The sequence below is a fragment of the Typopeltis vanoorti genome, chromosome 6, assembly GCF_054136105.1.
Source record: "Typopeltis vanoorti isolate ZY-2024b chromosome 6, IOZ_Tvanoo_1.0, whole genome shotgun sequence".
In the NCBI taxonomy this organism is placed as follows: Eukaryota; Metazoa; Arthropoda; class Arachnida; order Uropygi; family Thelyphonidae; genus Typopeltis; species Typopeltis vanoorti.
The window spans coordinates 74,427,311-74,444,287 of record NC_143554.1 but is presented as its reverse complement, the minus strand read 5'-3'; the positions used below and the strand labels follow the sequence as shown (position 1 = coordinate 74,444,287).

The 16,977-nt window shown below is 34.9% G+C and overlaps 1 protein-coding gene across 1 annotated transcript in view; it reads left to right on the top strand.

Annotated features, from left to right (window-relative positions):
- Positions 1-16,977, top strand: part of LOC150105579 (neuronal acetylcholine receptor subunit alpha-10-like) — a 78,673-nt gene that overhangs the window by 23,699 nt on the left and 37,997 nt on the right. The window contains exons 3-4 of the mRNA XM_090393982.1: positions 11,971-12,015; positions 16,055-16,164. Coding sequence (XP_090250108.1) covers positions 11,971-12,015; positions 16,055-16,164 — 155 coding nt within the window. The remainder of the gene's footprint in view (positions 1-11,970; positions 12,016-16,054; positions 16,165-16,977) is intronic.

Here is a 16,977-nt window from a genome sequence, read left to right as displayed (position 1 = left end):
TATGATGAAAATTTTCTATCTGTAAATATAAATGTAATTGCGTGAAAGATGTGTATTCTTCAGCTTCTGATGAACGCCAGTAGGAAGTAGCTGTGAGAAACAAAATACTCCCATGCATCAAATACATACCGGTAATAGAGACTAAATTATTAATAAGGAAGAACATCGCTCTGTAAATGTTCAGAAAAGTAGATTGCTACTGCCTCATCTATAAATGGTTAACTATATCTCTTTTTATTCTCCTTCCTTCTAATTCAACTTTGATGTGTACCAACTTTGTAATTAACACGATGAGCTGACGAAAAGTACTTAAAAAAGACAAAGCATCTAAAAAAGAAATAGAAAGACCTTGATTTTTATACAGAGCGAGACGCAAAGTTCTTGAGAAATATGTATGTCACCTCGAATGACCAGTGGTGTTTTGTATTCAGCAACAATAAACTGTATCAAAAATAGTAAGACGAAGTTTTTGCATTAAGCTTATGAGGAGACACTGGCAGATTGAAAGAATCTAAATTACGGGCGACAATAAAAACAACAACAATAAAAGGCCCTGGAGAAGTAAACTTTGCTACAGTACAAGAACTACAATATGTTTCTCGTATAGTCAGACATTAGGTCAAATTGATCTCTAAATATTTGTTGCTGCCTGTCGATTATAACTCATAATACATAAGAGTATTTTGAAAATAAGATCTCTCTCTCTCTCTCTCTGATCTTTCTAACCAAAGAGCATGATTGCGTTAAGGAAGCTCTGGATAAGAAAGGGGAAAAAAAATCGATAGCGCTGATATCGAATTAATAAAATAATCTGTATGATGTGAGCTGTTAAGGAAACGATGTGCTTCCATATTCCTACATGGAGTACATTTCCTTGACACATTACATCAACTATTCAAAATGTACTAAAACTATTAAAATTCCAAAGGAGACTGTTTACTAATTTGTCTACACACGAACTGTTAATTTGCCTGAACACACTAGGGCTCTGCGTCAAAGTAGTAGCTTTCTTGGCAGACAATAACGTATGTAAGCGTTATGACCTACTGACGCAACCTCAATTCGTTATGACTGTTACTGCTGGTGCTGCATTGTCTATTGGACTAATTCATAATCGTTTTAGACATAAAATACATCAAAACAACGCAATAATATTTTTTGTACAGTGATTCAATTCATTATCATAACAAACTATTTCTATATGTGCAATGCAAATATCCTAACAACTGAACTGTAAACCATAAAAAAAGACTTAAGGTCCGGAAAAAGAAGGAAATTAATAAAGCATCAACTTAGTATGTCTCAAAATCTACTTTATTTTCCTTTTACAAAAGTAAATATTGAATAACTGAAAGAGTATTTATTCATCATTACAGAAAAATAACTCACTGATTAATGTGATAAATGACAATTGTTCTCAGATACATAAATACTTGGACTATTTGTTTATGCTCTAAGTCAAAATTAATATTTCCCAGAAGAACACGTTGGTAACAGGTACCGTAGTTCTTTTCAAACTTGAATAATATAACCATGCATTCTTTTGTGAAAGATTATTTTTAAAAGGTTTCACTTCAAGTTCTATCAATCAAAACTGAAAGTCCTAAACGAATTGCAACTAATTAACTATTTCCAAGTTAATTGTTTTAACATATAATGAAATGCAATTTCAGTTACGTAAATTTTTAAATTCAGTGTTAATGATAAGATTTCATTTATAGGGTTACCAAGTAATTTTATATGTATATTAGGGTTACCAAGTAATTTTATAAGCTTGGTTATTTAACTCCTAATCCCAAGTATGCAAACAATTAAGTTTGCGCCTGAAACATTGTTCAAGTCTAAAGATGGTACAACACCAGGGCAATGAGTTGCCCTGGTGTTGTACCATAATAACCAAGCTTATAAAATTACTTGGTAACCTTAATATACAGTATCCCCAAGTTAAAAAATTAATTACATCAATATCTCCTCCAGTGATTCTTATTAAAAATAAAAACACCTTGCAGCAACTTTTATACGTAAAGTTGATAAGGCTCTGTATTACTAAAACCTTGGTATTTAGGGTCTAGCTACTCACTGAGGAGACTTCAAAAAAGGTTGAAACCGGTATGGGTAGTGACCCCACCCATAATATATTGCAGCATACATCTTTTAGTGAGATGTGCTTTACATTATGGGAAAATACTAAGAATAGTGATCAGAGCTTTATCCAACTTTACAATGAGTTGCCCTGGTGTTGTACCATCTTTTAGACTTGAACAATGTTTCAGGTGCAAACTTAATTGTTTGCGTACTTGGGATTAGGAGTTAAATAACCAAGCTTATAAAATTACTTGGTAACCCAAATATACAGTATCCCCAAGTTAAAAAATTAATTTATATATATAAATTTATATATATATATATATATATCTGCCCACACGAATAGTGTAAATTTATCATTTAATCTAACTGATAAATGTAGGCAGCAATTTATTTAACAGTGATAGCATTCTCGTATAACAAACATCCAGGGGAAGGTTGTAAACCCATCGTCCAGTTCATTACCATAAATGGGCTAAGTCACTTCAAGCCTCCAATGAGCAGAATGGAGGTCTCAAATTTCGCGAGGAAAAAAATCCATTTGCCACGTAATTCACATTTCCCCCCCCCCAATATATATATATATATATATATATATATATATATATATATATATATATATATATATATATATATATCCTTGAGTTTGGCATTATTATTGTAATTTCGTATCCTTTCGCATAACTGAAAACCTAATTATTGTTCAATTTAAATGAAAACCGAAACAGCTAACAAAATTTTAATTAAGATTCCAAATAGGAAATTACGTCAAAAATCCATTCTAGCGATGATGTTAAAGATGTAGCGTGCACATGATCGGACAAAAGATTCTAATCGGTAAACAAGCATAAAATGATAAAAAAAAAAAAAAAAAAAGAAGAAGAGAAAAGACGAGACGATATATATATATATATATATATAGTATTGCATGAATATATTTCTTTTTTTTTTTTTAAGAAGTGAATATATTTAAAATAGAATGGTCTCCGGAGAAGTTTATAAACCGCGGCTTTAAATGTTATTAATAGCATTCATACATTTTGGGGTTATCCTGATTGTCCTATAACAATGACAACAAACATCACGTAACGAAACTGTTTTACAATCGTGACATACGAAACATGGTACCGCATTCCTAGCCGGTTATTAATGTCAGGCGTTGCAGTAATTCAGCTGCAGCATATCAGCTGAATGGCGCCGCCTATCGGAAGAAACAGGAAAAAATTACGTCATTTTACGCGAGCTCTTGAGAAGAGAACAAAGCGATGTGGTTTCATGCTTCAGGGATATTTGTGAATATTTTTTTTAAAAACATTTCAGTGCAGCTTTGTTTCGCTCTTTTGGAAATGAGAAGAATAATGACAGGTCATATTTGTATCAAATGTTTTAATAATCAGAAGAAGATGATTTACAATGCAGAAATACTAAAAAGTTAATGCAGTAAATGAATTAGAAAATAACAATGCATTTTTAAATATCATGCGCATGATACACAAAAAAGTAAATAAACAAACTTATGAAGTGTGCCAAAGTTAATCTCTTGTTTTACATTCCTAACATGAATAGTTCACACAAAATGTTGAATCGAATTTCTTTCTCTCTCTCTCTTCTTCTATCAAAAGAAACGAAATAAGCAGAACAATGAAACTATTGAATGTGGATTTATTTTGAATACCAAGTGTAATATAAATGATTCATACGCAAACTAACACATAAAGAGATTCTCGATTCAAAAAAAAAAAAAAAAACGCAAAAAAAAGTGTTACTAATGGAGCAGTATAATGCACCTCAGGGGTAGGTAATAAGAGAAATATTGCGTGGAATGCATAAAGTAAGATATTATTAATTTCTCACGTGTAATATTATCAGGAAACATAACCAAAATGTATATATAAATTGTATGGTGGGGAGCATTCCATATTCAAGTATTGAGATATCTATAAGTGTTGTCAGCCGAAAGTGAGCAAGCCTGTAATTCGTATGGAGACGGGAGTTTTTTTTTTTTTCCCTTCTCCCTCACATAACAATACGAGAACACGAGCAATTTGACATACATAATATATTCGCCTCATGGCTTCTAGCTGCCTCTCCGTAATTCTAAACCAATACATATTATAAAATTCATCTTGAATGATCATTATAGAGAATTCGCTGGCTTTCCCCCCCCTTTTATTATTGGTGGTACAGATATAACAAAAACTTTTCAACTGCAAATTCTAATACAGATAAAAAAAAAGATCTTGTGCTATACAGTATGTTACACTCTCGCAAATTCAGATTACTATTTTTCACATTCAATTTCTTTTAAGATTTTAACTTTCTTTTCTAACAAAAAAAAAAAAGTTTTTTAATGGTACGCGTTTACTAAGTCATCGTCGTACGTTACGCTTTCGCGCAGGCCTACACATTTTATCGCGTAAGCTTCCGTAACCGATAATCCCGCGGAATAGGTTGGTTGCTTCTTATTCCCGGTAGTATCCCATGTCTGTCGAAGCGTCTGTTCACGGGGTAGGTTTGCCTGCTTTTCGGGAGGAAAAACCCTGCTGTCCACGCCCAAGACCAGCTAACTTGGCTATGGCTGAGAAAGATCCTTAAGCTCCTCACGTCTCCGGGAATCGAACCTAGGACACTCCTTCCCCAGGCATATGGTTGCGAAGCGCACAGCCACTAGGCTAACCGCGCGGACGTTTACTAAATACCGTTACAAAACTTCAGAAAGCAAACCAGAGAACTGCAGAATAACTAAAAACCCTACATGCGCTTCCCTTTACCTTTAGAGTGCACGTTCACTTCAAAGTTATTAATGGAAGTTAGCTGAATTAAACTTCTAAATAACAAGATTTTCCACAGAAAATCAGAAGATGAAGATTTGAGAATACCGCTTAATGTCAGAGTTGGCCAGATGGCTATATTTTTAATGCGACCTCCTAATGACATAACAGCAAATGCTACAGAGGGATTTTTTTTTTTTCAGCAGCTTGAAGGAGAGTAAGCAACTCTCCTTCAAGCTGCAGAGTGGCTCTGTTTCAGAGACTTAAGCAAAGTGGCTACTTTTCAAGAAAATTTACTCCTTGACATCCGAGATCGCCTAACTTTACTTCACTAGACTTCTCAGTGAGATGTTATCTCAATGAGCTTCCGGAAACACTTAATGAACTCTGAAAGAACGCATTTGAGAAGTCCATCTCAACAGTGATTATAAATTTTGCTTATTATTATTATCTGACACTTCCATGGAGTCTAAGGACTAATCATAGGAGGGCAATGTACACCACATACTGTCCGTACACTCCGTCTATACTACTTAGCTCTCCATTTACACACTCCACCGTCCAGACATTAATGCAGCCCACGGAATGTATTTTATCTGCTAATTGCGAGCGTTTGGGCGATTGGCCTGTATGCTGGATGGAACTCCCGCGTACCTAGGATAAAAACCATCTGTGATCGCTGCTATGAGATCGGCTAACTGCCCCTTCAAATGAAAAAGCCCATATAACTATTCCTCGCCATAAAGAGAAATGAAACTTTTCTAATCTAAGAATAGACTGTCGCATCGTTCTTTCAACTGTACTACGGAGGTGCTACGTGCAATAATTTGGCATACCTTTTCAATATTACTTTCGATGTTCAAGGAAAAACTTGAACATCGAACATATGTCCACACTCCACATAAGCCTACACAACGATAAATTTTATCGTTATCAAATTAAATGCTACGCTACCATCCTATTTAAATTTCGACAAAACTGGTGAAAGATAGGTAAAATATTTCAATTATTTAATTCAAGTTAAACAGATATTATTTGTGTACATTCTATTAATTGTGTAAATAAGACTAATGGGAATACACCTGCGTACCCTCAAGTGAGCGGTCTCAAAAATGCTATTGTAGATCGTGTATTGAGCTGAATGATTCTCTTTAACATCAGCGCATTTAATGTAGTAAACAAAATATGTAATATTAGATACAATCAGTTCAAAAAACGTCAGTGGACAACATTTGACTTTCCACTTAAACATTAATGTTAAATTGTCCATTTTTCATTCTTCATTTCAGAAGAGATGAACTTTTTTTTTTACATCAGTATAATAAAACAAAGTAAAATACGATACAGGACAAAAAAATAAATAAAAATAAGCGAAAACCTAAAACATGATTTTCAAAGAAGTATCTTTCCCTTAATACTATTATGAACAACCTATGAAATTAAGAGTTTGTGAAACAATTTAGTCTACACCAAAACTGTTATAAAACATTATGATACATGTTTATAAAAATATATTAATCTAGAAAACTATATTGATGTACAAATGAATATTAATAGCGTTTATAAAAATATACTGATACAAGTTTTATAAACGCGTTTGTGTGGTAAATTGATTTAACAATTTAGTCACCAATCTAATAAGCTATTAGATTGATGGCTAAATTGGTGACCTCTGTGTTATGGAAAATCTCGATTAAAATTTCTTATTTTAATCGAGAACCACGTTTCAAGTTGCTGGAATTTATTGTCAAAAATAAGAAAAGAATGTAATCAGAATACATAAATAAAAATTATAACTGTATCCTTCTTTTAGAAAAGTTTTCAAGAATTAGTTGGATTATAAGATTTACAGTAGAATCTATTCTTTTCACTTTCTTTCATTTATTCCTTCATTATTTCTTTAGAACATTCTTTCATCCTCCATTATTCCACAAGGATTGCTACTTGCAATCATTCAAGAAGACTATCAACAAATGTATGTCTTATTTATATTTCAAACTTACACTCGTGCGTTAGAAATACAGTAAGTATATCCCCATATACCGTAAAAATGTAATAGTAATGGTTAAATGTAATAGTAATGGTTGATATATCCTTTGTATATCCTTAAGAAATACATATGTACTGACTATTCACTCACATCTTTCTGATGTGATGCTAACACTGCAGTCGTAAATGAGCAAAACTTTACTCCAGTTAAAAATTGATTGGAATTTATTTGAATTGTCAATTAAGGGATTCATATACGATTATTGACTAATCTCCATTTGAGGCATTAGCATTGCGGACAGATTAGTCAACTCAAGCTTTTTTTTCTATTTATTTTATTTTAGAGCCTGTGTAGTTCAGTGGATGTGGCGTTTGCATACCACGGCGCTTGGCCGCACGAAGAAAGACTTCGTTTCGAGTCTAGTCGGCGACTAGAGGAAATTTTTCTAAGCCTTTTTTCGACCGGTTCCCGAGTTAGTCGATCTCTGGCACAGGCAAGCGGGTTTTCCGTCCTGTAAACTCAAGAAAATCGACCGTAGAACCGACATTATTTCAGACATTAAATATATTGTGTTAGGGTTAGGGACCACGAGATGGCGGCACATTTGAGCCGTCTCTCTTCACTGTGTACCGCTTAATTAGTGATAGCCTTGGGCCATCTATCTCTGATTGGTACCAGTGGAGATTGAACTGCCCACTCAATCTCCAAAAGTTAGATAGGGCTAAAATGGCCTCGCCTACTCCCCGTATACGGGAATAAAAAGGCGTTAGCTGATTTTTATTTATTTATTATTATTACTGTGATTTTTGGCCGGTCTTTGAAAGCGACAAAAATGAAACAAAGATGTTTAAACTTCCTGAGTTCATCATCATCAGATCCATTCGTCGTTATATCACTTTCCTTTCCTCCGATCCCTTTTTTTTTTCATAATTTTTTTTTTCCGGCACTGTCTACGTTGATTTGTTTCGTCCATTATTCTTCCCAGTTCTGAAAATGCTCAACATTCTTCACGTCACTAGAGTTGAATTTCAGTTTATTTTGTTTACAACAGCAAATTATGCTTTTATCCATTAATTTTCCGTCTGTTTAAAGCTCTCGTTTTTACGTCTCTAAACATCTAAAGTAATTGGAAAGAAAAGAAATGGAATGGGAATGCAAATAAGAGAGTCTCGAGTGTAATATATAATTATTTATTTGTCTTGATTCTGCCTTTTGCTACTGGATGTTTCCATTTGTTATAGAAAAATGTGGCTTCGAATTCCATCTAAGAAGTCAAGGACCTTTATAAGGGCTTTTCAAAAGAAAATCTTTTCAATGAAAGGATTTTCCTCAAGGAAACTCAAATGTTTCATCCCTCGAAACAACCAAACCTTCCAGAAGAATACATGGCATTAACAAATATAACAAAACTGGCCTCACAGCTTAGTTGCTTCGGCCATAACTTATTCCCAAGCAGCTATAGCCTTCTACTATAAATGGACAAACCTTTTTTTCCTCTGTCCAATGGCACAAGTGTACTATTGGCCAGAAGGATAAAACGGTACAATCGTTTTGTCTAATATGCTATCTGTCAGGGGTAAAAAGTTCTTGATTACCGATAGTTAGAATACCTGTTCTTTGACACGAAATTTTTTCTATAATTTTATATGGTATCAATAATCATCCACTGAATGCAAATCAGGTGGCTATGCGCTTCGTATCCATATGCCTAGATAAGGAGTGTCCTAGGTTCGATTCCCGTCGACGACGCGAGGAACTTAAGGATCTTTCTCAGCCACAGCCAAGTTAGCCGGTCTTGGGCGTGGACAGTAGGGTTTTTTCCCGCAGTTTATTTGGGGATTTTCATCCCGCAAGCAGACAAACCGGCCCCGTGAACACACGCGAATTACAGTCATGAATATCATCCTTAGGGGATGCAGCAGAGGAGTGGCGAACCGGCTGTATTAATACGTCAGAAACCCCTCATTAGGAGGGGCTCAACCCGTACTAGAAGGATAGGATAGGAATGCAAATCTCCATCCAGAATTTTCTAAAATTTGGGACAATTCCTTGAAAAAAAAATCTCTACAGAAATCCCCGATTCTGCAGTCCACTCATATAAGAAAGCTATTCATAAATGAACCCGCTGTTATTTCAATTTCTGTTAACTCTTTAAATACAATATTTGTTTTATAATCACGAATCTCTTCTATTCTTTAGCAGAACCATCCTTGGCATGTGTTTTCTGAAAATTACAACTTGAGAGTATTTCATTTTAATATTAACAGTTTTCTTCTTTACCCCTTGCAGCCAACAGCCATATTAATGTATTTTCGTTTCATTTCTACATTTTTTTTTTCTTTTTGACAAGAAACCGCCATAAAAATATATTAATTCATCACTGTGCAACGTACAGTATATCTGAGACTCAATGCTATATGCCTTTATCAAATCACGTAAATCAAGTGACTGTTATTATTATTACTATTATTTCAACATCACTAAATATCCTTGGACATTTAAATACCAAACTAACGCAACTATGCATTCTATCACGCATTAGGCATCATTCGTCAAACAGCTAAAGTGAAATCGATTGGAAAGCATTATCCATTCCCTCCAATCTTTTCTGTGAAGGAGAGTTGTTAGATGGGGAACGGGGGGGGGGAGAGAAAGAGGCAGTTCCGAATTCTTTGCCGTTGCATCAGTAAACAAAGTGTTGCTATCATTCTGTAGCCCAGTAAGGTTTATGTGTTTCGGGACCAGCTGTACGTGACATCTAACGCCATCTATCATTTGCCTGGTATGAGTGCAAGTGCAGTGTTGGTTGGTAGTGAAAGAGGAAGGTTAAGTTGCAAGCGGGAGGGAGGGAGGAAGGCTTTTGAAGTTCCCTTGCTCATGTAATTAGGAGAATCATTTGACTGTTGGCTTAATAGTCATGGAGCCTGATCGCTTGAAAAACTTCGTGCTATTTCTACATCGAAGGCAATTTCATTAAAAACAATGGAGGTGATACAAATAAAAATGTACATGGATGTTGCTGATTTTTACCAAGAGTAAGAAATTAGGTTACGCTACAATAGTTGGGATTCTTTTTATTGCTCGCAATCTTTATCTATCGCTTAATGACACATCTGGTGTGTACTCTTAATACTCATTAATTGATGGACAGAAATTAATCATACAGATGAAATTGTCGTGGAACATGGCCATGCATCATAATATCATTCTATATTACGATGCACTATATATATATATATATATATATATATATATATATATATATATATATATAAAGGTCGTCTACTTCTTCATTCAACCTCCGGAAAGAATATGTGGAACTACACTAAATGTGTTTGCCTACTTCATCCGGGCTAAGAATATAATAATAATACAATATATTGAATCCTAATAATATATTGTATACTATTTTTAAAAAGCAAGAATAATATTCAATACTGAATCCTAGTATCCTTTTAGGAGTTCATCAGATCTGAGTCCTTGCACTTTTCTATTCTTAAAAAAAAAGGGGGGGAGGGTAAGAGAATCGTAACCATCTTGTGTACAGCTGGCATGTAGTGTTCAGAGTAACGCAAGATTTTCCCTTACAAAATGAAGTATAGTTTTGCATTTTAAATACCTAAATATTAAGGCATGCAAAATCACATGAACGTTTGAACCATTTACTTCTGATTAATACTTTTTACTATAATCTGCGGAAAACAACTGCTTTATGCTTGTCCTTCCATGCAGTATCGTAACTAGCTTTTTTTTTTGTGTGTGTGTGCGGGTATAATTATGCTCCACTGCCAAATTCTGTGCTCGAGAAGACACTACTTACGAGCCATCTCCAAATGAAGAAGGCCACTCAATTTACAATGCTCATTTAGAGACATTCCCTTAAAAACAATACATTAACAAACGTTGATACTTAAAATAATAAAAATACTTTTACTCTTTTTTGTTTGTTTTATTGCACTTTTGTATAAATGCTAAGCTGGAAGAGCGGAATAAACTCTCCATCAAAATTACGGCACTCTTTACATACAGACTTTCTTCCTCGCTGTTTTCCCCTCCCTACACACAAGTACACTCAGGTCTGCTACCTTTCTTTTTATTTCCAAAGAGGCGGCAAACATGCTATAAATAATTCCACTATTGTTGCTATCTTTCATCCTGTTGACAAATTTAAGGATACATCATTTAGTTAGTTCAACACTCGATCTTGGAGAATAAGCGCAAAAAAAAAATATAATTTTGTGGTTTTTACTATGAATATCAATAACAGATGTTTTTGACAGAGCGAACGAAAAGCACCAGAGCTGCAAATGTTAAGCAGTGTGAGAAACAAAACCAAAAAGTATGGTGAATTACATTACTGTTGGATATCACAAGTTTAGTGACTGGTGATGAGGGATGGTTTCATATATTAACAGCTAAGCATGAGACATACAAGCTTAAACGTCACTCACATCAAATATTTGAAATTAAGATAAACCTCATAAATTTTTCAAGATAAAGTTTAAAAAATGTGATATTCAGCAGAAATACTCTTGAAACTATTATAATTATTATCACAAATTATTCTAGCTTCCTATGAAGTAGCCTAATAATTTTATTTATTGTAAAATTTTATAATGAAATAAAATTAAACAATTTTGTATGAATATAAATATTAATTTGTAATTTATATGATGACTATAAAATACTTTTTATAAGTATTAATTAGAGAAGGGTCTGAAAATTAAGACAGCTGCACACACACACACACACACACACACACACACACACACACACACACACACACACACACACACACACACACACACACACACACACACACACACACACACAGATTCCAGTAAATAATTTTTTTTCAGTCCTATATATAGGACTGGAAAAAAAAACTTTATTTACTGGAATCTCTCTATGCATTATTATTTTATAATTCTCAGAATGAGGAACCGAATTAATGAAAATCAAATATCGTTGCGTGAAAAAACAAAAGGAAGAAAGAAAGTTCAAATTAACCTGAGTAATGTTTTTATTTAAAGTTCTTATTTCAGTTAATTCATTAATTCGATTTTCGATTCTTACCTTGATAATTCATGTGCTAGCCTAAAATAAATTTTAATTCTCTTTTAGGACGAAAGAAATCAGATTCTAACTACTAACTGCTGGCTAAACCAGGTAACACATCCAATTTTCTTATTATTATTATTTTATTTTATTTATTTTTTGTTTGTGAAAAATTCCCGCATATTCATGCGGTTATTTCTGTGGTTGTATTTTCAATGGGGGATAGAGATGATCGTTCCTCCATCAAGAAGTTAGAACAAAATTATTAAGTTAAACAACAACAACAACAACAAAAAAGAAATCTGTCTAATATGTTTTTTAATTAGTAAAATGAACATTTGAAATAAATGTGCCCTTAATTATATCATCTGACAAGAAAGGCTAATAAAACTTAAGGCATATTTCCCAATTATCCCCGCCTCTATAAACTCTCGATCGCACATCCTAATATTTCTAAATAGTCCTTCTCAAAACCGTTGATCCATCACTAAACAAATAACATTAGTAATTATCTGCATAATTGTAAGCAAGCTTTTTTCGCTTGGTTAGACAGTACATTATACTAGGCAACAGACTATATTCTTGTTTTAATCCCTTACTAGCGTGAGCCAACGAAACTGCATGTGAAATATCTTCACGACTTCGCTATTTGTATATGGAAGTGGATGACTACAACAAGAACAACTTCAACTGTATGGGAAAAACTCTTATAGCCCATTGCGTAACAGTCTGAAAAGAAATGGGAATGCAAATGTTAGACTGGGCAGCACAGACTTCTGATAAGGATCATATAGTGGTAGAGGGAAGAGTTAGAAAGAGATGAAATTTTAAGACGAGACCGACGTGTCCAACTTCCATACGGAAAATGAGCACCATTTTGATGAGGGAATGTGTCAGAAAAATTGCATACGCTTATCAACATTTAGTCGTAATTCCACTAGGAGAGTAGTTTAAATAATCGCGGTCAAAGATATATTGAAACTCTGTGGGATACACTCGGGTTCTAACAGTTTTTGCAATATAGTATATTATACTGGGCCGATCCGAGAGTATCTTATGCCCCTAGGCAAAGAAAATTTAGGCACCCCTATACATTGTCTCTCTATATATATCTATTTTGTCATACTCACACAAGCACACGTACACCTACACAGGTATTACTTACAGAAATACTGCTCTATGGAGAACACTATTTTGGCTAGTGGCGAAGTCTGGAATGATCAAATAATTTCTAGAAATCTCAAGTATAAGTATAATATACTGAAAGTATAGAAAAGGATTAAGATTGACTGATTATATAGTAAGGTAACGGATAAGGATAAAGTATAATAAAGTTAATGAAGGAAAATATACAAGACAAGTCAAAAGTAATAGATATATAAAGAAATCGATAGACAGATAAAAGGAAACATAGATATTTTACAGAGGAGTAGAAAACAGTAGAGAAATATTACAAAGGCGCAGTAACAGAAACATAAGTAAATATATAAATAAAAGATAGAAACATCCTCAAAAATATTACAGTATCTTATGCCCCTAGTCAAAGAAAACTTAGGCACCCCTATACATTTTCTCTCTCTCTCTCTCTATATATATATATATATATATATAGAGAGAGAGAGAGAGAGAGAGAGAGAGAGAGAGAGAGAGAATGCCGGAGTGGGGATGATGACAAGTAAAGGGAGCGAAAAGAAAGACCAATCAGAGGTCTTATTTCACGAATACTACTAATCAGAATCCCTGCCGCTGCAATTCTATGAAAATTCCAACGACATTCTTATACTGATTTAGAATAAACTGAACTGAATTAACAAGACGATTCTGTGAGAAAATGAATGACGTAATCCCCAACTTCTCAGACCTCAGAGAGCTTGCAAAAACAGGGTTTAATCTAAAAATCAACAGAATTAAGTCTATAGTGAATGAAGATAAGTGAGAACAGTCGGTTAGTCGCGACCATTGATTGTTAGTTTGAGGGATACCCCGGAACTTCCCCGCTCATCTTGGGACAGATGCCAGAAGGCGGAAAAATCTCTGCACTTGAGGTTAAGTATACAAAGAGCAGGGGGAGTGGAAGAAATAGAGAAAGGCGAAAATAATGTAGGATCATCAGCGAGCACCAGGATGGCTTGACTTATTTTAGTATTTTATTATTAATCAAGATTTTACTAATTTTTTTTCGAAGGTTGTAATTTTTCCCCGAACTATGTAGCAAAATCTGGCGTCCCGAAGTCTTAACACCCCTAGGCGATTGCCTAGGTTCACCTAATGATAAAACCGGCCCTGAGTATATACAGTACCTTGCAAACAGCGAAGCTTGCCGGCCTGGCTGGCCGAGCGAATAGCGTCTCAACTCTCCGACCAACAAGATGTACGTTCGAAACTAACTGTAACATGGACGTCTGTGAAAGTCTTCAGGTGAAAGATTAATTTCATCGATCGCGGGAAGGTTAAAGTTAAAAAAAAAAGCCCATATTTTCCGGAATACATAATACTTAACCTACCGCATATCTGATAATTCATAACCTTTCATGGGTGAGACGTACATAAACATAAGAAAATGACATAGCAATTAGATTCCAAATACCCTGAAAAGCATAGGGTTCCGGATTATAATAAATAAATAAATACACAATTATATGTATATATAGTCTTCTTCTTTCACTATGCCTTATCCCATGTTAAACGGGGTCGGCACACCAATCTTTAACCTTCCTCTTCCAAGTTCTCCTGTCCAGGGCGTCCTTCGGACTCCATCCTTTCTCCCTAAGATCCTCTGTCACCTTATCCCTCCACCTGAGCTTGGGCCTGCCTTTTTTCCTCCTTCCTTCCAACTCCATATACTCCACTCGTTTACCAACATACTCCTCACCTTTCCTCTCTACATGTCCGAACCACCTTGCCAATTGGTCCCACCTTAACCGTCCCTCTGATGTAGTCATTCCTTATCCTGTCCTTTGTCACACCACTCATCGATCTCAACATCCGCATCTCCGCTACCTCCATCTTCCTCTCCTGTGCCTTTGTTATAGGCCACGTCTCCGCGCCACGAAGCATCGCCCGCCTCACCACCATCTTATACAGCTTTCCTTTCCTCTTACAACTCACTCTCTTGTCGCACAGGACCTCGCTCATCTTCCTCCAGTTCATCCAGCCGCATGTTATTCGGTGCTGTATTTCCTCATCCAGGTCACCATTCCTCTCGACGACCGATCCAAGGTACTTGAATGTCTTCCCTGAAATTAGCCTTTCACCCTGAAGTCGTATGATCATGTCCTCGTCACTCCCCGTTGACATATATTCAGTCTTCTCCCGGTTAATTTTCATGCCTCTCTCCTCCAATACCTTTCTCCACTCTTCCAGGGTATTTTAAAGCTTCTCTCGGGATGATTCGCACAGAACAATGTCGTCGGCAAACAGCATGCTCCATGGAGCCTCCTTCTTGACATCCTCCACTAGTACATCCATGACAAGGTCAAAGAGGTAGGGGCTCAGAACTGACCCTTGGTGTAGCCCTTCGACAATGGGGAACCCTTCTGTCATGCTGACACTAGACCTGACCTGAGTTTCTGTTCCCGCATACATCTCCTTCACCAACCTCACGTACTTCTCCGACAGCCCCCCCCCCCTTCTTCCTCATACGCCTCCATACCTCCTGCCTGGCCACTCTGTCGTATGCCTTTTCCAAGTCTACTATTATTTTCCAGGTCTACTAGGTATTACTATATATGTATATATAGTAATAATATATAATTAATTAAACAGATCTTTAGCCCATCCACAGTACTAACTTTGCATTATAAGTTTAACCTTTCGTGGGGGAGGAATAAAAAAAATATATTATTATTATTAGAGAAATGTGAACGACACAGCAATGCTCAACTCAATAAAATTTCTGGAATAGAATACCGTTTCTGAATCGAGTACGTTATCGCCATTGTTTTTGTACTTATTTCCTGAGAAGGAAATAATCCTCACAGTTTAAAAGAAATTTAAATGTATTTTATGGCTTTATAAATTCTATTACTGAAACATTTATTTGCAATCTCTGGGATATGTGGTCGATGAAATAAAAATGTCTTAAAATGTTATTATATTTAAGTATACTGAGAGTGCTATTCCATTAGTTAATTTAATTAATTTTTTTCAGATGTGGATGGATTACGGATTACAGTGGAATGCTTCCGACTTTGGCGGGATCCAAGTGGTTAGGCTTCCTGCTGACAAAGTGTGGAAACCTGATATAATACTATATAACAAGTGAGGTCTTGTTTTCATACTCTTTAAACATATCAACTAGTATTCTGTCATATCTGAGAGTCTTAATGAAAAACTAGAATTTTTCTTAATTTTCATAGATATCTTACATTCAGCTGCAATAATTTTCTCTTTCTGACTTCGTTTGCATGCTCACTTCTAATATTCGAATGATTTGGATCGTATCAAATTTTTATCATACGTTATTATTTCAAAAATCGAAGATATGTCACTGTGGTATGCATTTTAAAGGGCTAACGTTCCAATTTTAAAAGTTAAAGGCTTGACATTCATAAAAAAAAATTAACGATAACGCTTTCAAAAACAGTATTCCCATATCTCATAAAGAGCATCATCTTTATAAAAATTGCATACCATCAGCTTAATTATCATTACAGTCGCTGACTGCAAATTGAACATGCAGAATAGTCATTGAAATCCAAGCAGTCAATTATTGCATATAAATATAAAATTTCCGAATTGATAACAGAGGCTTACAAATCGGAACTTCAAAAGGATACATTCAAATGACGTATTATTAAGTTTTCTATACTATTTCATAAATGATATCCATGTTTTGAATTATGTTAAGATGTTTTTTTCCCAGACGTCATTTTATCTATAAAACTTCTACATTCACTGTGAGTTTACTACAGACACAACAAAATTGTGTCAAGTGGTTTGTGTACTCGCACTCCAACTAACAGCCTGCGGGTTCGAATTCCATAGCGAGCATCGATTTTTGTGAATGTCTTTATGCAGTAGGATTTCCGTATTATGTAAAAATAAAATAATAAAATAAAATAAATCCCTTAA